This window comes from Clytia hemisphaerica, unplaced genomic scaffold (genome assembly GCF_902728285.1).
Source record: "Clytia hemisphaerica strain Z4C2 unplaced genomic scaffold, Clytia hemisphaerica genome assembly, whole genome shotgun sequence".
Taxonomy (NCBI): domain Eukaryota; kingdom Metazoa; phylum Cnidaria; class Hydrozoa; order Leptothecata; family Clytiidae; genus Clytia; species Clytia hemisphaerica.
In genome coordinates this window covers 440282-466944 of record NW_027103332.1, presented here as the reverse complement: position 1 = coordinate 466944, position 26663 = coordinate 440282, and the positions used below count along the sequence as shown (strand labels likewise).

Here is a 26663-nt window from a genome sequence, read left to right as displayed (position 1 = left end):
TATCAAATAACAATAAAACTACTTGGAGTTTACAGATATTATCAGAAATGAGAAACAAACATCAATCACAGATTTGCATTCCCTTATTCTCAAATAAAAACATTGCTTTATACTATTTTTACCTTCTCAAAACAACTAAAATCTGGCGGACCGCCTAAGCAAAAGCATATTACCATATACTGCCGGGTCACTTAATCGCGCCATCCAGTCTATAAAGAAGCTTTAAGCGGACCCCGGGGGCTATGTCGCCCCCCCGCCCCCCCCCCCCCCCCATTGAGTCTAAAGCCCGAAGGGCTAGAGTTCAATCTCTAACCTTTCTCAGGCAAGAAAAAGTGTTATCTAATATTCCGATGGCGGTTTGGCGGCCGCCCACGCTAAAGCTCTGAAGGAGCGGGCCAAACTAACTAAATTTTCCCGACATTCAGAGCTTGACGACAGATTGAATCTAGCAATTCCCTTGTTTACGATTGATATTTTTTTCGAAATTTAGCGGTAAATTTTAGTTTCAATCCGTCATTTGTGTAAAAACCAGGCGAGCCGCTCAAGGCCGCGCAACTTTGGTAGGATTTGTTGGCTTCAAATCCTACCAACGGGCTTATACTTCATTGCCCCCACCGTGCGCCAGAGACTGGGTAGGTAGTGTAGATAGGGATTAATAATTACGGCAATTTGAATTTTATAACCCTATCTACATGATCTGAGTTATCAACTCGTGTCGTTCTTTCAAGATGGCGGATGAAAACAACAACAAAATTTTTCTCTGTGAAAATGTTCAAGGAAAAATCGAAGTTTCACGTCAAATCACTGAAAGGTATAATAGTATTTTTTATCCTTCTAAAACTATATGATAGGAAAAAACTGGAGCTGAAGTGCGACGTCATCACATACCGTCAACTGCTCTAACTTGGGACTAGTAGAGTCCCCTGCGCTGCCCATAGTTGGCGACCGGTCTAGTTGGCAACCAAATATCTTTGAACCCAGAAAAGTCATACAAAAACAAACCTCTGGAGAATTTCTTTTGGGAGTAATCTGCCTTGACCTATTTCCCGTACTGTGTAAAAAAAATTCTAGAAAAAAAGATGTATAATCCGAAAGATCCAACTTTGCACACGAAAAGCCACACGAAAAAGCCGGATTTTTCGAAAAAAATAAAAAATGGCTACCTGTGGACAAAAAAGCTTCGTAAGAAAAAACGCTTCAACTGCCACTCCAAAAAATACTTGTCCAAAACGATGAGTATGTTAGAAAGCATTTCTATAAAAATAGGACCCTGCCGACGCACCGGACTGTCCGGTGTATTTGTCCGGTGGCAAAAAGTATCCTTTCGCTACACCGGACGCAATAAGTCCGGTGTCAGTCCGGTGTTGCATACAGGGAATTTTGGACGCCGGACATTTATGAAACAAAAAATTAAGAGACACCGGACGCACCGGACTGGTCATGTCCGGTGTTTTGATTGTCCGGTGGGAAAAAATATCCTTCTCTGACACCGGACATCCGACTTCCTTAAGTCCGGTGTAGAAATTGTCCGGTGGTAAAAAAAATTCTCATTTTACACCGGACTTTCGCGTGTCCGGTGTTCGTTAAGTCCGGTGCGTCGGCAGGGTCCTATAAAAATCAGCTCGATACAGTTTCCTTGACCTTGCCTTCGTGTGAAATATTGATAAAAAAGTTGATTTAATCAGCTTCGAAATTTGATGTCCAGTCTGCGACCGACCAAACTCAAAAAATGAAAAAGAAGACTCTACATTGCGATCAAAACATTCCAGATGCTGAGAATGAAAAAGAAGACCTTACATTGCGATCACAACATTCAAGGGGCATGCCCGCGGTCTTTAACTTGACAACTCCAATGGGAAGTTTCTAGCTCCGGATTGAAATAACAAAGGAAACGGTATATTGAATCTCTGGGTAGACATAAAAAATTCCCGCGTTTTTATCAAACAGTGTGGCTCGAATCCTCCGGCGTACATTTGAGATTTGAGATCTGCTGCCTGCAACTTTTTCCAGTTAAGTTGGCGCAGCTCCGGCGTAACATTTCCCTTCTTTCCAGACTGGCATTCTATAAGCCAGCAAAAACTAAATGCCACTTGTAAACTTAAGTTTCTTACTATTTTCCATCAAAAACAACCAAAAACATTGCTACTTCCCAAAGCTGGAGACCAAAACAAATTATCTTCCAAGATTATGGCGCCCTTTTGGATCTATTGTTATAGCCATCTAAAATGGTGGAAAGGGTTGCGGAAAGTTAGGGGCGCCCGCTAGCTTCGAGGGTGGTAATGTCAAAACGCCCAATATGATTTTCCAACAAAAGGCGAGTTAGTTACCGCGCGAGTTACGTCATACACTCCACCGCAGCGCACAACGAACGGTGTTTTAGTGAATATCAATAATTATAAGAATATATCTTATGTGCTTAAATTCAGTAAACTTTGAGTGCTTCATTGAAGATTAAGAAGATAAAAAGATAAAAAATGCGCTGGATAATTTTCATTGCAACAGTTTGGTCAATCATTGCTGAAAGTTTGGAAAAGATATGTCTTTTTAGATCGCGGTCGCGTACAGGAACTCGCCAAATGTTCCTAACTGTTCAGATCCTTGGTTAGAAAAAGCTATACCTGTTTACTTTTTTCTTGCCAGATTCAACAAGCCATCAACCAACAAAAATAATACTGACATCAAAAAATTCAAACGACCTTTCCACTAGACACTTCTAAATTATCTGCCATTATGAAGATGTTCCGAAATTAACCAATTGGGTTTACAATCTGAATTCCTCTGGGAGTTAGCAAGTCGGGAAATGTAAAGTTACGTAATAGGTAATACATAATTTTTCTGGGGGTGAAACGTATAAAAAAATTGAAATGGTTTGTTTTTTTCTTCATTATATATTTAAGTTTTCACTATCAAAATTCTAAAAATGCTAATTTGTAGACCATATTAGAAAATGGTTATATATTTTGCAAAATAAACACTTACAAAAGCTATTACTTACTATTTTTACCCCCGCTTTTTAAACAGCGTCTTCTGTGGGCGTGATATCAGGTTGGGAATGGATCCTGCGAAGATGAAATAATTTTGAGTAGGCGTTTTTTTGGCAAACCCAAAAACTCTAATTTTTTTCTTCCCTCAGGCAAATACTTTTTTATTTACTTTTTCTCCTCCAACCTTCAAAAAAGAAGAAATAAATAAAAAAACCTTTACTTAAACAGGAAAACAAGAGAAAAGAAGAGAAAGAGAGAGGGTGTTAAATGATCTAAACACAGCTGTGCCCTTTTCTGCCAATGTAAAGATATTTTGATCCTTCCCTTAATGTCAGGGAACTTCCCCGTAGACTTTCCCTATCCACATAAAACAAACTAAATTATGTAACTCTTTGTGTACACAGTGGATTTTCTTCATTTTTTTCTTTCTTTTGTAATCACTTTTATTTAAAGTCCTTTATGTGATTGTTAAAATTCAAGAGTAGATATAAAAATAGACATACCAGAAAAGTGGGATAGGGGAACCCTAAAGTGGGAACCCTAAAGTGGGAACCCTAAATGGGAACCCTAAATGGGAACCTATGCCAGTCTTACATATACACATATCAGTCTTTATGTGTACATTTTTATGTTTCAGTTTATTTTCAATTTATCCATAGACTATATCTATAACAACATCTTGAACTTTATTCTTTTGTCTTTAAATCTAAAAATCGATACCATTTCATAAAATTTTATTTTATTATTTCCTCCGATTTCAGATTTTTAAAAAGAAAATAAAAAAAATTTTAAACATTAATTTTATTTTTATTTTTTTTCCATCCTCCTGTCCAAAATTTTTCCTCAAAATGTCCGTAAACCAGAAAATAAAAAAGTAATTGCCTCAAGCTAAAAAGGTTACGGGTTTTGGGCAATCGAGGCAAAAACCAGCAAAAAGCTTTTCCGTAAATCTGAGAATCGCGATAATATCCTCACTGTCAAATGAAGACTCTCCATAGACCACCACTTTGAAAACAAAACAAAAACAAACTTTAGAAAAAAATGGCGACTTGAAGAAAAATTCTAAAAAAACATGCCGAAGGGAAATGTAAGTGAGCTATTTTAAAACAAAAGAACGAGTGCAAAGAAATTAAATGCGGGAAAGCTTATGAGTTTTTTTATCATCCTGATCAATTCATATGACCTAACCTGCAAATAGAGCACTGATTTTCTCTTTTTAGCAATCGGTCACAGACTAGTACGTCGGTCGGGAACTGGGTACTAGTACCGCTCGCTTGGAAAGTTTTTTATTCTAAGAAGATTGCCTCAAATAAAAAATCAAACCAAACACAAAGGAGCATGTTAAAAGTCGTCGAACCGTTGGTCGATAAGGATTTTCAAAAAAGTAAAAAGTAAGTGAGAAATTTGAATAAAAGAATTTCGGTCGCCAACTGGGCAGGGTACTCTATCTGACAAAACATGGGATGGTAATTTGGCCACAATTTCACTGCCGCGAACCTCCAAAGTCATTTGATTTGACTTAATGAACGGTGTATTAAAAAATACACGAAAACAAATCTGTTGTCAAAGAGATTTAACAGTAAGTGAAAATACAGACCAGATATCAACCAGTCCCATGTTTTGACCAATCATCCCAAGTTAGAGCAGTTGACGGTAGTTCGGATAGATTGGTTCGATTGATACCGTGAAGTCGGGTAACTTGCATCAGTGGAGTTTAACATGCACAGCCCTCAAATGACTGACTAATCAAAGCAGCAAAATTTCAAAACAAATGAACTACACAGCTTCGCTCACAGCTCTACTCTACCATTTTTGTTTTGATTTTAAACTTTGTATTTTAAGGACCAGACAGGTCATTCATTTGAGGGCTATGCATGTTAGCCTCCACCTTCCTCCACTGATGCAGGTTACCCGACTTCACGGTACCTTTTAAGGGGGATGACACCTTCTGAAAAAATGAAGAAGGGGGGGGATCAATCAGAAATTTTCATGAAGAAGGGGGGATAGCAAGAAAGCGGGGGATGGTCTAAGAAGGGGGGTAGCTTACATGTATATTGTACCGTGAGATTGGGTAACTTGCATCAGTGGAGGCTAACATGCATAGCCCTCAAATGACTGACCAATCTAAGCAGCAAAATTTCAAAAAAAATGAACTACACAGCTCCGCTTGCAGCTCTACTCTACCATTTTTGTTTTGATTTAATTTTGTATTTTAATGACCAGCCAGGTCATTCATTTGAGGGCTATGCATGTTAGCCTCCACTGATGCAAGTTACCCAATCTCACGGTATTATTTTCAAGCGCTGTTATGAAATTTGGTCTTAATGAAAGGAAGTTTTTTGTTAGAGTAGTCTGAACTGAGTCAATAAGGCCAGACGGTGTCAATCGAACAACTATGAACAAAAATTGCAATCGAACCAATCGAATGTAATCAAACACAATATGGAACGCGATCGAATACCGTCAACTGCTCTAACTTGGAACGATTGGTCGAAACATGGGACTGTTGATATCTGGCCTGTATTTTCACTTACTGTTAAATCTCTCTTTGACAACAAATTTGTTTTGATAACTCCACCAAGTTTATCAATCATACTTTCTGTCATAACATATCACAATAACTTTCACTGATAGTGCGCCCTTTTTAACTTTTTTGTTTTCATTAAAAATGACCAGACACCGATTGGAGAATTAGAGAACGCCCGCCACCTAACTGCCTATCGCCTGATGGGATTAATAAATAACAAGTGTGTAACTTGCCGCGCGAGTGACGTCAAACGCTCCATCGTATTGCAACTAATTTGGTTTCTTTGTTCCAGACATTCGCGTGTGTTCCACTACGGATTTTTTTTCATATTTCAATTTAAAGCCTACTCGGTGTGAAAAAGAAATTGTGTATTTTTTAATACGCCGTTCATTAACTCAAATCAAATGACTTTGGAGGTTCGGTAAAATACAACTCGAGACCTGAACAAGAGGTCATTGACTTCTACGAAACTCTTGATCTGATAACTGAAGCCATACCTCATCACAACATGTTACTAATCCAAGGAGATTTCAATGCTAGACTAGAAGACAAATTCTCCTTCCATGACGATTTTAACAGAAACGGCAAATATTTACGCGAATTTGCAGAACAAAATAATCTGGTCGTAGGCAACATCACTTTTCAAAAGCCTCGCAAAAAGCTTTGGACCTGGCGCTCACCACGTGGAGATCTTGCACAGATAGACTACTGCATGTATAGGAAACGTTGGCGAAACAGCATCCCCAACTGCCAAGCTTACTCGTCTTCCAATCCAATGATCATCGCATTGTATCGACTATGATTCAAATGAGTTTCCGAACACCAAAGCCTAACCGGTCAAAACGTCTTAATTGGCAAGCCATACGAAATGACATAGATCTTGGCTCTAGGATCGGTGAAAACATTGCTGCTAAGTTTAATGCTCTTCCTGATATGTCAAGAAACTACTCAGAATTTATGAAAGTATCTAACCAAGAAGGCCTTCTTCATCTTCCTAAGAAGAAAATTGAAGCTCCTATCTCAGAAGATATCCTCGAGAAAGGAATCAATTACTGCGCCAGTCCAAAACATCCAAGCCAAAAAACAAAATATTAAAACAACTCACGATGATCTTGAAGAGAAAAGAATCAACGACACGCTCAAATTATTCGAAAGTAAGTCGTCTGATGACAGTAGAAACGCTTGGAATTTCGTAAAAGAGTTGTCTGGAAAGAAATCCACCTCTCAAAATTTCATTTCCGGAGAAGATAGACCCAAAATCTGGAAAAATCATTTCCAAAAACTTTTAAACAACACTCCCGATGTGACAGAGAACGTCGAAATCGTGAGAGTCTTTGAAGAATTGAAAGATATACGGAAAGGTGACTTTGATATTAACGAGCTAACAAAAGCAACAAAACAAATGAAAAATGGAAAGGCCCCAGGATCAGACTGCCTTCCTGTTGAATTCTGGAAAATTGAGAATCTCAATCAAATCCTGTTACAGTTTTGCAATTCTGCTTACCATGGTGACAGACCAACTGAATGGAGACTTCTTAAAGGAGATCTAACGTCAAAAATTTTGCTACATTTTTTTGGAAATTATGGAAACTTTATATTGTGGGGATTAAAATGGGCTATGTTATGTTGAAAAATCTTAACTCAATAGGAAGTTATATCCCTTTAAAGATTTAAGCGTGTGACGTCATTGCCGAACAACTTGTTTGTTAAACAAGATTTTCTCTCTTTTTCTCTAAACTTTTAGTGAGTTTTATAAAGAAAAATTTCTTGATGAAATCATTTAGCACATTCATTTAGACTTCTAAATTCAGAGCAAAATGTCGTCGAGTGAATCTTCAAGTGAAGAAAATGATTTCTCAGACATTTTTAACCATTCTACTGATGAAGAAAAGGAGTTAGACACATCAGAATCAGAGGCAGACGCGTCAGATGAAGAGGATGAAGCTATTGGAGGGTTTTATGGTTTTGAACCTGAGTATTCAAAAAAAGAGCTAGCGATCCTGTCAGCAAAGCACAAAGAAGATGAAAGCTCGTCTTCAAGTGATAGCGAACGGGAAAATGATGACCTGGAGTCAAGTAGACTTGAGAACTTGCATTGGTGCACTTGTAGAAACTGTGTAATTGGCACCGATTTCACTTTAGAAGAATGTCTCTGTTGCAAAGAATGTAGTATTCTCGAAGAGAAACTTGAAGGCATATCTTGTATTACAAAACACAAAGACTTCAAACCTTTCATTCTCACCCCATCAGCCCTTGAGTTCACCTTTATAACAAGAAGGAGACATAAGAAAATTTTCAAAAGAATCAAAAAAATAAAAAACAGGTAAATTTGATTGGGTGTAATACATCATAGATCGTAAAATAGTTCGTAAATCTTACAAAATAGTTTGTAAATCTAGCAAAATGAAGATTCTAAATAAATTTATTGAATCAATTCTAGGCAAGAGTTCAAATAGAAAACCAGTCTTTGTTTTCTTTTATTTCTACAGGCAATATCGTTACACTGCGTATTACCAATACACATCGTGGACACATTATTTCGAAATACTTGGGCGTGACAAAAGAGTGGTGATCCCATCTTGTGTCGTGAAAGAAATAAAAAACACGTTCCCTGAGTCTATTGGTGGAAAATATACTGGTTTCAAGAGAGCTTCATTGAGCAACTAGACTTATAATCTTTTGTGAACATAGAGTATAGATAGATATATAATATAAAAGGAAATAAAATTATTGCAAAATTCCTAAACTACTTTTTGAACCTTTGTATTTTGAAATGTTTTTCCAAAACCAATTGTCTTTCTGGACGTTCTGTAAATGCAATGTTGTTTTTTGGGCTTACGAGTCTATTCGCTAATTCAGAGGCTTTTTGGTTAATCTTTTTTCTCCTTTTTCTTTCCTTTTTATAACCTCAGTTAAAAGTGTTTTCACGAAATCGTAAGACTTTGCTTCCTTCGTCTCTTTGGCCACCCAATTTTTTGACAACTTTGAAGAGACGATTTTCCACTGTTTTTCTCCCTTTTTCCCTGATCCTTTACGCTCGGAGGTAATGACTGCTTGCTGCCTGCCCACGTTGCTATTGTGATCAATTACGGCTACTTTCACCCGTGCATCCATCACGTTCAGCTCAAATTCCAATCTTTTTGGGGCGTAAGAATTAACGAGCGAATGGAATACTTCGATACTCCCGGTGTGCAATGGATTGACGAGATGATCCATGTCATTGAGGGTTTTGCTTTCTGTCACGACATTTTCTAATGCATCATACGCTACCGAATCTTTCACGATCCATTTTTTCTGTGCAGTCTCCTTCCTTTTCAATGATTTATGGCAGCACTTGGGGTATTTGGGGTAAACCCTCTTAAATCGATGACGATTTGTGACGTGGTGCAACAGAGATTTCCACATTTGCTTCAAGGTTTCAGCATCTCCCTTGCAATTTTCGGCACACCAAAATAGGTGATTTCCGATCTGTCGAATCCACTCTTGGATTACTTTGCAACCTTTTCGTTTAGACACCTTCCTCAATTTTGAAGTGATATTCTTCGAAAAATGCCAGGTATCATAATTTCTGATTATACGGGCACGATTTTCTCTCAGCCATTTTGCCAATTGCATGTTCCTATCAGTAGCTATCTTCTTAACCTTGAAACCACTGCTCTCTAAATCGGTCAAACAATTTTTAAAACCTTCAAGTTCAAGAGGCGCAGAGCCTTTGCCTTTTGAAGTTTGGACTGTTGAGGTGGCGATAATCTTTTTGGTCTCGGGTGATTGGCATGTGTACGTGCAGTACTTCGCTGATTTTCCTGGTGAATCGAATCGACCATCCCCTACAATTTCAAGATCTGCTTTGGTTTTTATTTCTGCTCTTGCTTCCTCTATATTTTGTTTGAAAACTTGGTTGACACTAGGTATTACAAGTACACGTTGAATCTTGTAGAAGGTATTAGCATTTACAAAATTCAGTCCGGAAAAGCTCACAGGTTTTCTAATGCTCTCAAAATTTGAGCCAGAAAAAAATACAGAGGCGGAAATCAACAAATTAAAAGCAGGCATTTTCCCAATCAATGGTTGGCTCTTCCAATCAATTATGACATGTTCGTTGTCACAAAAGATTTTATAGTGAATACTAGTTCCTAGCTTAGTTTTCTTAATTTCGTTGACAGGTAGTGCACAAAACCTTGCAACGTAAGCATGAAACAAGTTGATCCAGCATTCCTTCGTAAACGACAAATTTTTCATCGTTTAAAATGTCGATTTTGACCTCTTCTCGGTTAGAATTTTCGATGACAGAAGGCTCGTAATCAGGGTCATATTTATCGTGAACAAATGAGAGATCGGGTTGGGAGATGGAATCTTGACTTGCATTTTTGATAGGACTTGACGAAGTTGGCCATAGAATATCTTCCGTTTGTGTACCGACTTCATTGGTTTTTCTTACGTCACTGCTGGTTTCGACTATCTCCTTTTCAATTGGACTTTCGTTTTGATTCACTGTCTCCTCAGGTGCGTCGTTTGTATCGAATGGTTCGATATTTTCTTGATTTACGATCCTCTCATTATCAATGGATTGTTCATAGTCAACGAGGAGTTTCTTGACAACCTTAAACCAAAATGTAGAATCAAGTTTATAGTGTTGATCGATTGTTGCAATATACACCCCTGTCTTAGTATCTTTCTTACCATGCTCTTGGCCCTGACATGAGGCTTATATCTTGTTAAAGTTGAAAATTGTCAAAAGTCAAAAGGAAGACTTGTCAAAGGGCTTGGAAAATCATATTTTATAACTTTTCCAAAATTTCTGTTGTTTAAATGAAAACTGTCAACTTACATCTGCTCTCTCCATATCAGAGACTCTTTTTCTAGGTTGTCTTGAAGAGATTGTAGTTCCATCCATGTTAATTTGTTCGTATACCTGATGATAAAAAATTGTCGGTATAGCCCCATCAATGAGACGTTTTGCCCTTGCAGGTCCATCGCCCGGGGGGGGCACTGGGTTTGCGGACTGACGGTATGTGCGGGCCAAAAATTGGCTTTTAAAATTGCACCCTTACAGTGCAGCAAAAATCAGTGAAAATCATACCCTTAGAGTGCATTTTCCCCCAAATTTTCGATCCCTTTCGTGCAAAAAATGGTCTAAATTCTAGCATTTTTGGTCAAAATATCTAGATTTTTCAAGAATTTTCTGAAATTTCTACCCTTACAGTGCATCTCTAGTTTTTCCGACCCTTACAGTGCATTTTAAACATATTGGAAAAGGTACCCTTAGGACCCGCACATACCCGTCGGTCATTTTGCCCAGCTGCCCCCCCCCCCCGGGGTCCATCGTTAGTGTTGTACAATGGACAAAGTTCAGCTTTCAAGTCTCGTTCAAAGCATTTCGAGTGGAAGTGGTCACTGCATAAGACTCGATGACGAGCAGCTTCGAAAGTGTTGATAGTCAATTTGGCATTTCCCATGTTGTGTAGCCATCGTGAACATCTATCACGTTCTTTCTTTGGGTCAGGAATTTTGAAAAAACATTTCCCTTTTATAGCCTTTGACCCTGACGTTTTATTGGAACATCCGAAAGCTTGACACAATACCATATCTTTCAAGTTCGTTCTTCTAATTACATTTTTCTCAAAACATCTCTACGTCTACGTACATCAAAATTATATTTTGCTATAAAACATCTTCTTTCCATAATTTTTGTCTACAAACAGTTTCTCTATCGAAATGAAAGTTCGGCGCTGACGTCACGAAACCCTCTTACTTTCAAATAAAGAGATATTTTAAACAATGATAATTCAATCAATATGAAAGATTTTGCACTCGTTCTTTTTGCAATGTTTTTTATTTAATTAGGCCTGTACTCTGTCAAAAAATAAGGATAAAGAGATTTTTGACGTTAGATCTCCTTTAAACTGATTCCTGTACCAAAAAAAGGCGATTTATCTAAACCCGACAATTATCGCGGTATCTCTCTTGCACAGACAGCATCAAAGATTTTTAATCGTCTTATTCTAAATCGTATAAGACCGACCATTGACAAAATTTTGAGACCCAACCAAAACGGGTTTTGTGAAAATCAATCGACTTCGTCTCATCTACTCGCACTTCGTAGACTTATAGAAGAGCTAAAAAATCACAAACAAGAAGCTGTCCTTATATTCATCGATTTCAAAAAGGCTTTTGATTCGATCATTAGAGACAAGATGTTCTCTATATTAGAGGCCTATGGTATACCACTTGAAACTGTCAACGCAATAAGGACTTCTTACAGAGATACATCATGTTACGTTTCCACCCCTGATGGCGACTCAGATCCTTTTAAAATCGTGACTGGAGTTTTGCAAGGTGATCCATTGGCACCCTTTTTATTCATCATTTGTCTGGACTACGCTATGAGATCTGCAATCCTTGATACAGACGGAATAGTTTTGAAACGTAGGAGAAGCAGAAGACATCCTCCACTACTTCTTAGTGATTTAGACTTCGCTGACGACATTGCATTGATCGAAGAAACTATCAAAAAGGCACAAGATCTCCTACACCGAGTTGAAACTGATTGCCAGCGGGTTGGTCTTTATCTGAATCCAAAGAAAACAAAGTATATGCTTGTGAACTCGAATGATTCTATCCCTTTAAAAACTTCAAACGATAGTATCATTGAAAAAGTCGACGATTTTTCCTACCTGGGTGGTCTGACAAACACTGCTAACGACATGAATGTACGGATTGGAAAAGCTTGGGGCGCAGTAAATGCCCTGACTAAAGTATGGAAGTCTCCAGTTAAAAAGAAAACAAAAATAAAGGTTTTCAGACAAACAGCCGAATCAATATTGCTCTATGGATCTGATTCTTGGACCATGACAAAGACCCTTGCAAAATCCCTTGACGGAAAATACACAAAAATGCTGAGAGTCGTCTGCAACGTACCTCCAACGACACGTATGTCTAACAAAGTCCTTTATGGAAATATTCCTCCAATCTGCAACAATACGAAAACGTCGACTTGCTCTCGCCGGTCACGTAGCACGTCGAGAAGAGCCCGCCTCGCAGCTATTGATGTGGTCATCCTTTCACTACCTTGAAAAGTGTCATACTTGAGGATAATGGATTAACAAAGATAGAAGCGATCAACATCATGGAAGACAGAGAAGCTTGGAGAAAATTTAGCTTCACCCTCTCGCTGAGAGGGATGAAGTTATGTATGTATGTATGTATGTGAAATGGTGGCCGAATTGCCGTCTTATGTTTTGTCAGATAGTCCCAAGTTAGAGCAGTTGACGGTATATAATTGCGATTCGATTGTTGAACGTAATCGAATCCCAATTCCTGGGTAATATTCAATTGTGTTTGATTGCGTTCGAGTAAGGTTAGATTGGTTGGATTTTTCAAGTGAACTTTAAGGGAACTTATTTTGACGGGAACTAGTTTTGGTGAAAATTCGCCAAAATTAGTTCCCGTCAAAATTAAATATTTTGCTCACTTGCCAAAATAAGTTATCGCCAAAATTAAATTTTTAGGTATTTTGTTTAAAATAACTTCTTGAGTTAAAAAAAAAGCTTCAAATAAGGCAAAATACCCTAGAACAGATTAGTTCCAGCGGCCAAAATTAAGGACGCTTGTCAAAATTAGTTCCCTTAAGGTAATCTAAAAACATTAAAGAGTTTAAAAGCAGCACATGATTAACAACATTGAAATTTCCAGGATGATCCAGGAAAGAGAATCGGCCAGTTAGTGGAAGTAGTTGAATTTTTCATCTGATCAAAATCAGGTTTTATCAGACACAAACTAAAGAAATCTATAATAAAACAAAAGAAAATGTTTCTCATACAAATATCTCAAGACTGCAACCATGGGTTGCCATGAAGACAGACTACTGTATATCGGCTAAATTAAATCATTTTTACTACCTTCATTCCATGTTCATCCTTTTTTATTATATTATTCTCAGTCTGTCAGGAGTTTGATAAACTTGCTGCAAAATCTTTCAATAAAATTTAATTCAATTTTTTTATAGCAATATATGTCTATTGACCTCTTTTAAACAGAACTTCTGATTTTACATTTTACAAATTTTTCCTACCATTCTTTTATCAAACGCTCTTTGAAGACTTTTAAGGATTATTGTTCAACAATATCTTCTTCTAGATCATTCCAAGGTTTTACACTTCTGTGAAAAAAAGAGTTAGTTTGGTAGCCTCTCATACCGTCATTAGCAAAGTTCCTTTGGTCGTGTCCGAGGAGAAAATTTCTCTGATCTTATGAACTCGTCATAAATGTGAAGGTTCTTGAAAACTTCTATCATATCAGGAACTTGCCGCCTGGTCTTTAGGCTTGGTAGTTTGATGAGTCGTAACCGATCTTCGTATGCGTAGTTTCTATAGCACTTATAAATCAAATATAATCTGGTGAGGGAAATGCGAAGCTCCTGCTAATCAAATGCACCATTTTTGTTACATTCGTTTATTTCATTTCTCAAATAAAAGTGGTATATCTGCGATGGAGTCTTTATACTAACCGGAGTTAAAAAAGACTATACCATCTCTTCCTCAGGTTCTACAGGGCTATTCAGAGTTCGACTCCGTATCCCACCCATACTTCACTCCGGTTGGAGCAACTACATTTATAGACCAATTCTTATTTGCTTCGGTTTGTTTCTGTGATCTTGCATATTCTCAGCTTAAAAACAAAGGTAAACAATTGATACAAAAAATTGGGGTGGAATTGGGGGCATTTGTCTTTATTATCCTGTATTTCAGTACAGTTTTGGTAAGCTAAATAAGTCAAATCAAAACATAATGACATTACAGTGAATTGGTCTATACAGACGCCTGGTCGCAAACAAATCTTCGTTGCAGCTCGTTTTATTGCATCAAATCAAATTCTAGTACTTTCCCTGTTATAATCAAAACGACAATTTGTCGTTTCTGTTTGTTTTGACAATAACGCGTTCCAAACAAAGAGAAAAGTTTTTCATTTTTGATTGCTCTTGGGAATAACGTAGATGTTATTATTTTTGCTTTTGATAACAAAATATTTTTATTGTCTTGGATATACGAAAAGTTTTCGGCAAAGGAGAGTATGTTTTTACCGACTTTGATTGCAACTAAGCGAACACTGCTGTTATGGCGTCAATTTCAGCCAAGCTATTTTTACCATTCTACAAAAATCCCCACTTGAAAAATCAAAACATAGATAAGTGGTCAAATTTACTAATTAAAAAACAACTGAGTGATCAGATATATTTGAAATGTATCAGTTCTGATTTTTGGGTCGTGTCACTCAAAGTGAAGTTGTTATATCCACTAATTCATTTTAGCTACACGGATAATGCTAACATTCCCTGATTCGATTCCCTTCCTGAGACGGGGTCAAACTTAAAACTCTTAATATGTCCATAAAAGTATCACTGTCTTGTTTATTCTATTTTACAGATTTTGTTGTGGGTATTTGATCGGAAGATATGGCGAATCGGGAATTCAAATTTTTGATCTTATCGAGCTTGACTTGACACTATTTGAGAATTTTGACGTTAACAATGGACCATCTGATGCGATTCAAGCAGAGTTTGCTTGTATCAGAGCATCATTTCCTGTCGGGCTGAATATTGTGGGAGTTTTCATCACGCAGCCAGAAAATGGAAATATCGAGGTATAACGTTTTGACTGATTTGAATACTTTATTTTGAATCTTTTTTGGACCTACCCCGGTGGGGTAGAGGTCCTATAAATTAACCGATGTCCGTCCGTCCGTCCGTCTGTTCGTTCGTCCGTCCGTCTGTTACCAGCTTTTCTCAGGATTGGCTCATTAGTTTTTTCTGATTTTTGGCACAATGATGCAAAATGGTAATGCCCAAAATGTGACGGAGCCCGATTTTCGAAAAAAAATCATTTCCGGCCGAAAATGCCGGAAATATGCCGGAAAAACCGGTTTTTTGGCATTTTCTCGAGATTTCATCATTAGTTTTTTCAGATTTTTTGCACAAAGATGCGTATTAGCAATGCCTAAAACATGGCAGAGTCCGATTTTTGAGAAAAATTCTTTTCCGGCCGAAAATGCCGGAAATATGCCGGAAATCGCCGTTTTTGCAGATTTTCATCGGACTTTTTCCTTTTATATTTCGTTGTTTTTTCTCACAAAAACATTATTAATAGCAATGTCCACGATCAAGCATGGTTCAATTGTCGATAAAACTGATTTTTTGAGGCCGGAACTTTCTAAAAATCGCCGGAACAGCCGATTTTCGCCGGAAAAACGGTATTTCTTGAATTTCTCGAGCTGTACTTTATATTTTTTTATGAAATTTTGCACACTGATGTAAAATGACAATACCTAAAAAGTGACGGAGCCCGATTTTCTAAAAACATTTTTTTCCGGCCGAAAGTGCCGGAAATATGCCGGAAAAACTGGTTTTTTGGCATTTTCTCGAGATTTTATCATTAGTTTTTTCTGATTTTTTGCTCTAAGATGCGTATTAATATTGCCCAAAACATGGCTGAGTTCGATTTTTGAGAAATTTTTTTTTCCGGTTGAAAATGCCGGAAATCGCCGTTTTTGCAGATTTTCATTAGATTTTTTCCTTGTATTTATATGTTTTTGACACAAAAACATTATTGATAACAATGCTCACCATCAAGCATGATGCAATTGTCAATAAAACTGATTTTTGCGACCAGAACTTTCTATTAATTTTTCCCTACAACCCTTCCCTCTCCCCTTATCAACAATCAATGATGAATTTATTGCGTTATGCATTTTCGCTAAACGCTATGTTTTCTGACTGATTTTTTTTCATTTTTCTCCTTGCATTGCCATCTAACTTTCATCATCAGGTAGTAGTCCAGGGGAATTTTGGTCATTTTTTACCGAACCCAAAATTTGCGTACACATGGAATTTTTTGATTGAAATGTGTTCATGGGGTCATTGGGATTGAAAAACCGTCGAGTGCCACCTGGCACACCTTGAGCATTTTCCATAATGGCGGAATTTTCAAAATGGCGGATTAAAAAAAATTCAAAATTTTGATATCTTCAAACCTAAGCACATTATATACCGTTGGAAAGGATTTTTTATGTTGAACAACTTTTTTGTCTACGAAAAAGTCTGAAAATGTACTCAATGTGAGTAATAAGTGTCCGAAGCTAGGTCGGTGATGTCATCATTTTTCGGACAAGTGCTTTTTTGGTTAAAACTATCAAGTGTAATATACTGTTGGAAAGGATTTTATATGCTGAACAACTTTTTTGCTTACGAAAAAGTCTGAAAATATACTCAATGTGAGTAATAAGTGTCCGAAGCTAGGTCGGTGATGTCATCATTTTTCGGACAAGTGCTTTTTTCGTTAAAACTATCAAGTGTTATATACCGTTGGAAAGGATTTTATATGCTGAACAACTTTTTTGCTTACGAAAAAGTTTGAAAATTCACCCAATGTGAGTAATAAGTGTTTGAAGGCATGTAGCTGATGTCATCACTTTTCAGAAACCTGTCTTTTCCTTTTAGCTTAAATATCGAATCTTCAGAAACTACATATTGTATTTAGTGAAGCTATGTCAGAATTCTTTTATCTGTATTAGTCAAACTTGAAAATTGAATTAATTGAAGAACATTATTATATAGAATTGAGTTTCTCTTTATTTATTTTCTAGTGAAAGAAAAATTATAAGTTATAAAATGATTGAACAGAAAAGTTAGCTGAAGACAGAAAAAAGTTTGCTTTCGTTGGAATTTGCCATGCCAAGTCTACCAAAAGGACGGAACCCTCTCAGTTTGAAACATTTAGCCCAGCAAGCCCTTTTATTAAAACGAGGAAAAGAACAGGACTTCAAATTCTTTCATGCGATGGCTACTGAGCCAACCACCCCAGAGTACTCTGGCTTCAATACCCGTGAAGTTCGTGAAAGTGGAGTTCTAAAATCAAAGAAAACTATCGCTGTATACACTCCTCTCATTGATCAAAAGCCATCCGATCACACAACCATTTATACAGCAATGTCTGAGACAAAGAGAATCACTAATGCAACCGGCCAGAAGCACACAATAATGACCTGTGACCAACAACTCTACAAAATCATGGTAGATATTATGTGGGTTTATCCAGAAATCTTCCCGAACTTTATTCCTAGACTTGGTGGTATGCATCTTCTCATGAGCTTTATCGGATGTATAGGAACTCTTATGGCAAATAGCGGGCTTGAAGAAATCTTAGAAAAAAGCTTTTCTGGTGTCAAAAAGATGCTATCTGGCAAAAAGTTCCCTATGAATCTTCGAGCCTTGAGAATGGTGGTGGAGGAACTGTTTCGGAATGTTATCACAGAAATTTCTGATAGCACCAAACTTTCGGAATTCTTGGAGACAGTATCTGAGAGAAGTTCGACAGCAAAACATTGGGTGAACAACCTTATCAAACCAGTTTTTCTTTGCCTCCTTTTCGTGCGTGCTGAAAGAGAAGGAGAGTGGTTGCTTCATCTATCAGCAGTTAAAGATATGATACCATACTTCTTTGCAGCGGGCCACCAAAACTATGCTAGATACGCTTCGTATTATCTATTGAACATGGAAAGTATACCAAAGGAGATTCTTCAAAGATTTATGAAGGGGGAACACGTCATGAGGCATCAAGAGGGATTTTGGAACGGAATTTGGTCAGATATGTTTATCGAAACAACGTTCATGCGGTATGGGAAAGGTCCAGGCGGAATCGTCGGTGTCACACTCAAGCCAACTGTTGTTAAGAAGTGGGCCAACAGTCTTCACATAACAACCCAAATCTTGTCGGATCTTGATGATATGAGGGAGAAATCAACGCCTAAATCTCAAAACTTTCACAAGGAGGAATCCAAAGGAAGAGTCAAAAGTGACGAGACCGACCGATCCGGTATCAGAAAAACACTAGAAAAATGCATCGACCCGTTCAAGGAAAGCTTAGATGGTCTGGTCAATATCTTTTCGGGATTCATTGCCAAAGGTGAAGTGAATGTTCATAAAGCCGTCGAGGATGGACAAAGCCAACGAAATCAATTTATAAAGAACCTACCAGAAGGGTTTCACGAAAAGATATCTAGCAAAATAGTCACGATGAAGTCAGGCAAGAAATCGGTCGATTCTGGAGAAAGCAAGATTTTCAACACAGAGGTAATCTATTCACGGGTTATGTGTTTATTGAGTATTGACAGGGTCAAGTTAGAGGAAGTCTTGAGATTTGAGCTATCTCCCATACCCCTGTCAATATTTCAAAAGAATGGTGAAATGAGACCTCCAAACGCAAAGTCAGAGTTAAAGGAGGCTCTAAAGGTAACGACTTCCCAAAGGAACCAAACAAAACCAGAAGTTATCATCGTGGATGGGTGTGCCAAGTTTTGGGACGTCAGATGGCCAACGAATGGTACCGTCAGAGATTTGGCTTACAAGATGTACCAGTATGTAACTTATCAGCTGTCAAAAGAAAATTCTGACGTGTTTCTCATTTTCGATCGGTACTTCAAGTACTCAATCAAAGGCGCGACCAGGGATCAAAGGACGGGAAACATCTCTCACAATCATATTTTGAGCCTCGATTCACCTCTACCAACGAGAGAAAATTGTGATGAAGTCTTCAAAGAACAAGATTCAAGTTATTGACATTGTATCGAAATACATTATCGAAATGCTCACCATCCATCGTTTCTCCAAACGATTTGTCGTTACGTGCTCAGAGGCAACACCCATCCAAGTGGAAAATGGTGTCATCACAACCCGAGATGATCTAAAAAGTTACCACGAAGAAGCTGATGTCAATATTATCAAACAAGCGATGAAGTGTGCAGAGGAAGGACAGTCCCCAATCAAAGTGATATGTGACGATACTGATGTCTTTGTTCTGCTAGCGTCGTATGTCCATAAGTATTCAGTGGAAGCATTAGTTGTTATGGAATCTTTCTCAGATGCTCGAGCACTCATTAACATCAACCAGACAGCGGAAAAACATGCTGATATCATGCCATCGCTCATTGCTGCACACGCTCTCTCAGGATGTGATAGTGTTCCAAAGATGCTAGGTATCGGAAAGAAGAAAGTCAAAAATGCGTTGAAAAAAGGCTACAAATTAGAGTCTCTTGGTAATATCAATGCATCTGAAGAATCGATCCTTGAAGATAGCACCAAACTCATTGCTGCATGCTATGGCATAAAACTGGATGAACCCGATCTCTCAAAAGCAAGATTCTTTTTGTGGGCCAAGCGAACAAAGAAGAAGCTATCTACAACCCTTAAACCACCAAAATTGGAATCTCTTCCACCTACAACCGAAGTGTTTCTCTTAAACGTGCTGAGAGCCCATTACCAAGCATGTATTTGGAACAGCTGCCTTGACGAAAGACCACCAGAAATGGATCCAACTAAGGTATTAAATGTCAGTGTCGATTTAAACAATGGATTTGAATTGGATTGTTAGGTTTATTATATATGTATTTATTTTTTCACGGCCATTACTTTTGCGAAATGATACTTTAAGAGAAGGAACTTTCTCAAAAATGCTAAGCTCATTCGCAAAAGTTTCTTTACTTAATGTGTTGAAAGTTTAGAAACTTTATTTCTAATTTCATTATCCCATAGTATGGATGGACTAAAGACGATATCAACGAGTGCCTATTACCTACAATGTTTCCCGAAAGCGTGTTCGCCGCACCGGATGCAGTCCTTCAGATGATTAAATGTAATTGTGCAAGTGAATCTCCTTGTTCAAGGCAGAACTGTACATGTGCCAGTGCAAAATTGTCTTGTAACAAATTTTGCAAATGTTATGAAAGTGAAAACACGTGTTGCAATGAATGGACGAATAAGGATGATTATTTGAACGATGACGAAGAGGAGAACGAGAACGAAGACGTGCACGAGTTGGAAGAATGATTACCATTTTAGAATTAGTTTTTGCTCTGAACAAGATTCTTTGAAAACTTTAATTCTTAATCGACATCAACCTTTTCATCTATTAGGATTTTATTCGAAAAAAAGAAGCTTTATCTGTAAGAGCAGTTAAAATTTTTCCAGGTGACTTGAGACTTTTTTATTGAACGAACTATTTGATACGACTGCCTCGTTTTGAAATCATTACCTAGGTGATTAAATCCCTTGAGTCTTCAAGTATTACTCTATAAATAGAGTAAATCTTCTTATAAACTCCTCTGAGAATCAATTACCATAGCAATATTTTGAAAACGAGGTAAACGTTGCTCGTCACGTAATTTATGTAAAGGTTTACTATTGAACAATTTATTCAATTTATTGCACAGAAAGTAAATTATGTAAATATTTATGCAAATAGAGAGCCATAATATTTTTCACTTCAGTATTCTAAATATTCCTTTTTGATCCTATTATCAGGGCTGTTGATTCCATTCTGGTGTGTTTTTCTAATTCTTATTAACTGCTCTGTACGCAAAAGTCTTGCTCAGTATGAAAATTCCGTTCCAACTGTATATAACACTTAATAGTTTTAAGGAAAAAAGCCCATGTCCGAAAAATGACGACATCACCAACCTAGCTTCGGACACTTACTACTCACATTGAGTATATTTTCAGACTTTTTCGTAGACAAAAAAATTGTTCAGCATAAAAAATCCTTTCCAACGGTATATTACACTTGATAGTTTTAACGAAAAAAGCACTTGTCCGAAAAATGACGACATCACCGACCTAGCTTCGGACACTTATTACTCACATTGAGTACATTTTCAGACTTTTTCGTAGACAAAAAAGTTGTTCAGCATAAAAAATCCTTTCCAACGGTATATAATGTGCTTAGGTTTGAAGATATCAAAATTTTGAATTTTTTTTAATCCGCCATTTTGAAAATTCCGCCATTATGGAAAATGCTCAAGGTGTGCCAGGTGGCACTCGACGGTTTTTCAATCCCAATGACCCAATGAACACATTTCAATCAAAAAATTCCATGTGTACGCAAATTTTGGGTCAAACCTAAATTCCCCTGGACTATAGGTCCATTCAGCATCTAGCTTGTTATACTTATTAAAAGAGCATACTAAAATTTCTACGATTAAAGTATTCAAATCGAATACCCTTCATAATAGTTTCTAAACCATTTCTGAAAACAAGCCGTGGCTCTTGTAAAAAAACCAGCGCAATGAGTTTTCTTCAAGCACTAATTCTTTCAAGCTCATAAGATTTCTGTGTATCAGTCCCCTAAAACTTTAGAAAACTAATTAAAGAAATTTATTTTATCATTTTTTAGGTTGCTCAGCATTTGATTCGATACTTGAAGCAGATAGAAGACATCGTTTCAAATCCCAGTTTGAATTATATTGTTTGTTTGATCAAACCTTCACGCTGTGATTGGCATATAGCCGATTCCGATGGTAATTTGAATATCGCCAATGATGTCTCAACCATCGATATAGATCTATCAGGTGAAGTTCTTTTTCGTGTTCAAAAGGAGGTCACTGTTAGTTACCTCACTAAGAATACAGGAAATTGTATGTTTGATGGATTGGATTTAATGTCCTCAGTAAATAGCAGATCGGCATTTTTGATTGATGAAATACGTGCTATTCTTTTTGATAATGATGAAGGGCAGGTCATCGGAAATATTTCCTGCAATGATATCGTGAATGATGTTCGAAAAGCCCGTGACATCAAAACATGGCCTGAATCACACCCTTTAGGACATGTCATCAATGTCACCAATCTTGTACGAATGAGTTTCGATGCTTCGAAAGGTGATCCCAACCTAAACTCAGATTCAGTCGATGAGATGGATAAAGAAATAGGATGTAGTGTCCCAGTTTTATTATCTAAAAGAATCAGTGGTCAATGTATCACTGTTAAAGTTAATGTTGATGCTTTAGTGATGGCTCCATTGAAAACACCAGCACCAAAGCTATTATTTTTGTTTCGAGATGCTATGTACAAGCAATCTACTGCTCTTCATTTAAGCATGCGTAATAACAATAAGGTGTACGAACCTTTTCATTTTCTAACTTCATCTCTATCAGTTTTTCCTATCACCACTCTCATCCCCTGTAATGATAACAAAGGGCAGGTTTTGGGAGAGGATTCGACCACTGAGTACCGCCGCTCGCTTCATAAGCGATTCTTTATCGTTGTTGATCGACCCATCTTCAAGAAGTCTCAATCAATGTTCAGTGAGAGGAAATTGAGTAATTATCATCTCATCAATCCACACCAAGGCTTGAACATCCCTGCTATTGAGGGTGGTAAGGTGGCATTGGTTGATGGGCGTTATGCATATCATCATTATACTCAAGAGAATTTCGATGATGGTCATTGGGGATGCGCGTACCGTTCACTGCAGACACTAGCTTCTTGGTTTTGGTTGCAAGGGTACACTGAGCGTCGATTCCCAACGCATGAAGAAATCCAAGAAGCGTTGGTCAAGATTGGGGATAAAGAAGCTAATTTTGTTGGGTCTCGTGAGTGGATCGGCTCAATGGAAGTCAGTTATTGTTTAGATGAATTGTTTGGGATCACTTCTAAAACATTACATGTTTCTACCGGTGCTGATCTCTCTTACAAAGGACGCGATTTGTATCAACATTTTAAAACACAGGGAACACCTGTTATGATCGGTGGAGGAGTGCTAGCCCACACCATTGTAGGTGTTGTTTTCAATGAAAATACGGGAGAAACTCGTTTCTTGATCATTGACCCTCATTTTACCGGTAATGACAATTTGAAAACTGTCCAATCTAAAGGTTGGGTTGGGTGGAAAGGTCAAAACTTTTGGAATCAAACGGCTCATTATAACATGTGTATGCCACAGCGCCCGAAATGTATCTAATCGATTCAATTGATAGGATTTTTTAAAGATTCTATTCACTTTTGACTGGGTATAATACACCAATGGTTACGGATTTTTTTCTAGGTTCCAAATTAACGAGGTAATTTCGTCCACTTCGAGCTTAGTGATGAAGAGTTATATTCAATACACGGGCTGCAAAATTATATCAATGCAGTAAAAACATGTGATTACTCGAAAAAGCTCACGTAATTTTATTCCCATGTTACTTACAACTGATAACTTTATTAGTATCAATAAATTCGAACCAATCAAAAATAAATGTACGCACGTAAAAATTCCGAGTAAAAGCCTGATTTATCTTCAGACATTAAGTTTGCAACTTTCTGCACTATCTACTTATTGACCATGAGAAAAACCTTCATTTCTTTTTTCATCCATTTTTCATAAAGTGGCAATTATCGTCGGACTTAAAACAATAACTTACTGTAATTGTTTTATTCTCCCCTTTTTAATTTTCCCCCATTCTCTTCATTGTATTTTCATTGGTGTGAGTTGAGGGTTTATAATTTAGAAAATAGAAAATTATTTTGTAGTAGGATTTTATTTATTATTTTAATGAATTAGGTTTATCAATAATTAAATCATACTTTTACCTTAACTTAACTTACTCTTATCAACTACATGGATTACTTTCATTTAGATTATTGCAAGCAATATGAAAATAATCAAATTAGTATTTCTCCTCCCCAAGTATTTCCAGTCAATACGTCAGCACACGTGACTCTTTTTTGCCCCGCCCATCCATTTTCTCAAACTTCTAGATGTGCGCAAGGCCTTAACTCATTCGAAAATTCAAACGTTCGAATTCTTTGAAACGTTCGAATACTCGAATCAAAACATTCGATTTATTGTTGTGACATGACAACAAGCTCAACAAAAAATCAAAACAAGTCGTCTGTCCTGGAACTTTCGCCAGTCTACTGCTGACTGCCACTGCAAACCCAACGAACTGATCATTTCACAAGAAAACCTGGTAAATTATCTTCGATACTACATCTCCAGATGAGGTAAGAATGTTTCTGTTATACGATTATACTTTTATGTGAATATTCTAATTATTCTATGTCTATGTTAATGTTTCACCGAAATAAATAGATATTCTTTTGTTTTATTTTCTCGCGCTGGCTTCTTTCGAAATAAATCATAGTAGATCGGTTCTTATTGCCTAAAAAGTTTTGGTCGCTACAGTGCTTTACTTACTTAGATCTATTAGACTTTTATGACTGCATAATTCACATTTCAAATCCATAAAAAGCCAAACTGATTAATACTTAGTTTTACCAAGAACTGATTTTTCCTTTTTTAGACATAAAATCTGGTGATAGTCATCTCTTGATTTCATTTTTATTTATTTTCTTCAGGTCCATATCGATTACTTTGTTGCTTTTGGCAAGTTTTGTTTGTATGCATTCCGCAAATCCTGTTCTTTCAAGTAAGTCTTTTCTGTTTTTCAAATTCCTTATTGATAATTTATGTATCTTATCGTCCCTTTTAATACAGATCCATAGTAAACACCAACCCTATTGCTGGTAAAGTTTGGCCATTTTAAAATAGAGTGTTAAAAATGTAAAAAATGGTCATTGAGACGGGCTTAGAAAAAAAGGTTTAAATTGGAGTGTTTGACTCAAAACCGAAAACAACCTTGTATTCCTGAAACCCAAAAATCTATATATAATCAAATGGTTTGAGATTTTTGCCTGAAGAAACCCTCTGTGGTTTCGAGTAAAATCCCTAAGTATTTTTGTCTAACTAGAGTCATATCACCAGTGCACGAACGGCCCCAGTGCACGAACGAGCGGCTTTGAACTTGAAAAAAACAACCAAAAACAAACTTCTATAGAACTTCCTTTGTGCAGCAGAATCCTCAAACTATTCCTTGCAATCTCTCCAAAAATTACAGCTAAAGGTCGATTAGAATTCCTATAACTCAAGATCTTGTAGAGGTACCCATAAAAATAGACTTTTTGAAGAAATATGACAATACTGCCTGTTAGATACTTTGCAGAACAACTATATTGACTTCCGTAGCATATAGATGAATGTATAGCCTAGCTTAAAACCAAAAACCATCGCCTTTAAAGGTTTCTTTGATATCATAATCAACCAGTGTATGATTGCCACCATCGTCCAACAGTAAGGAACCAAAGGGCGAACGAAATTCGCGCCAAAAAAAAATAGATAGATAAAGTTTGCCGTTCGTGCACTGGGTACCCCCCTCTATATTCTAAAGTCAAGATATCACAATTTAAAATTTCTGAAATTGGGTTCTCACACGGTTTGAAATCCTATTGTTTTTTACTAAAAGTCAAAAACTTGTAACTTCAAGACTTAACAGAACTTAATTATCTCGACTTTTGGAAATATTTTGAGGTTTTGCTCAGGAAAATTAGAAGTAGGGTAGATCGTCAAATACCATTTTTAGCATGATGTCAAAAAATTCAAAGTGTAATACTTTTTTGTGAAAATTTAATCTATTGTAAGACATTTTGCACAATTTTTAACCTCCTAGGTCAAAAATCCAGCATTCCCCAGGGGGGTCTTTGATTCGCACTAAAGCGAAAAATGAGTAAAATGGCATTTTTTGCCCATTTTAAGACTATGAAAGCCCAGTAAAGGGTCAAAATGGTTTCTAAATGGTGTCTTGTACTAATATTCAACATAAAAAGACAAAATAACCCCAGCGAGATCGCTCAATGTTTCAATTTCAAGCTAAAAAGGCTGATTTTCTTCGATTCTGGGTAGCAAAATACATAAAAGCAGCATTTTTGAGGACCCACAACTTTTAAACTTTTTAAGGTATACACTTGAAATTTTCAGTAATTAAACACTTCAGAGAAAGCTCCAGGAAAAATCAAACTTGAGTTTTCAAAAATTTCCTATAAATCCGTAATGGCGCGCTAGAAATTGAGTTTTCATGCTAAATACCAATATTTCAAGCTAAAACTTGGTTTTCTCAGGCTAAAATCTCAAAAATGGTTTCAAATGGTGTCCTGAAATCTTTGGGTGTTGAAAGTATTCTGGAAAAACTCTGGGAGAATCAAAATGGTTTGGGTTGGAAATCTACCAAAGTCCGCCATTATGGAATTGCATTTCCACTTAAAACGCGATATTTAGAGTTAAAGTCTAATTTTCTCAGGCTAAAATCTCAAAAATGGTTTCAAATGGTGTCCTGAAATCTTTTGGTGTTGGAAGTATTCTGAAAATACTCTGGGAGAAACAAAATGGTTTGGGTCAGAAATTTGCCCAAATCTGCCATATGGTATTGCATTTCCCACTAAAACGCGATATTTAGAGTTAAAGTCTTATTTTCTCAGGCTAAAATCTCAAAAATGGTTTCAAATAGGGTCC

The 26663-nt window shown here is 37.0% G+C and overlaps 4 protein-coding genes across 4 annotated transcripts in view; 3 read left to right on the top strand and 1 right to left on the bottom strand.

Moving 5' to 3' along the window:
• The first annotated feature begins 697 nt into the window (after positions 1–697).
• Positions 698–26663, top strand: part of LOC136815619 (ufm1-specific protease 2-like) — a 32695-nt gene continuing 6729 nt past the window's right edge. Inside the window, exons 1-4 of the mRNA XM_067072075.1 lie at positions 698–811; positions 14934–15150; positions 21729–24322; positions 24677–24747. Of these exons, the coding sequence (XP_066928176.1) occupies positions 729–811; positions 14934–15150; positions 21729–23294 (1866 nt within the window). The 5' untranslated portion in view covers positions 698–728 and the 3' untranslated portion in view covers positions 23295–24322; positions 24677–24747. The remainder of the gene's footprint in view (positions 812–14933; positions 15151–21728; positions 24323–24676; positions 24748–26663) is intronic.
• On the top strand, positions 7046–8244 carry LOC136815610 (uncharacterized). The gene is made up of 2 exons (XM_067072067.1): positions 7046–7834; positions 8001–8244. Exons 1-2 carry the CDS (start codon positions 7329–7331, stop codon positions 8176–8178), a joined length of 684 nt encoding a protein of 227 aa, XP_066928168.1. The 5' UTR covers positions 7046–7328; the 3' UTR covers positions 8179–8244.
• On the bottom strand, positions 8362–10423 carry LOC136815709 (uncharacterized). Its single transcript, XM_067072158.1, has 3 exons — positions 10340–10423; positions 9689–10111; positions 8362–9441 (listed from the first exon to the last, which is right to left on the bottom strand). The coding sequence occupies exons 1-3, from the start codon at positions 10403–10405 to the stop codon at positions 8362–8364; spliced, it is 1569 nt and encodes a 522-aa protein (XP_066928259.1). The 5' UTR covers positions 10406–10423.
• On the top strand, positions 19100–20441 carry LOC136815600 (uncharacterized). The gene is made up of 2 exons (XM_067072055.1): positions 19100–19880; positions 20093–20441. The coding sequence occupies exons 1-2, from the start codon at positions 19146–19148 to the stop codon at positions 20384–20386; spliced, it is 1029 nt and encodes a 342-aa protein (XP_066928156.1). The 5' UTR covers positions 19100–19145; the 3' UTR covers positions 20387–20441.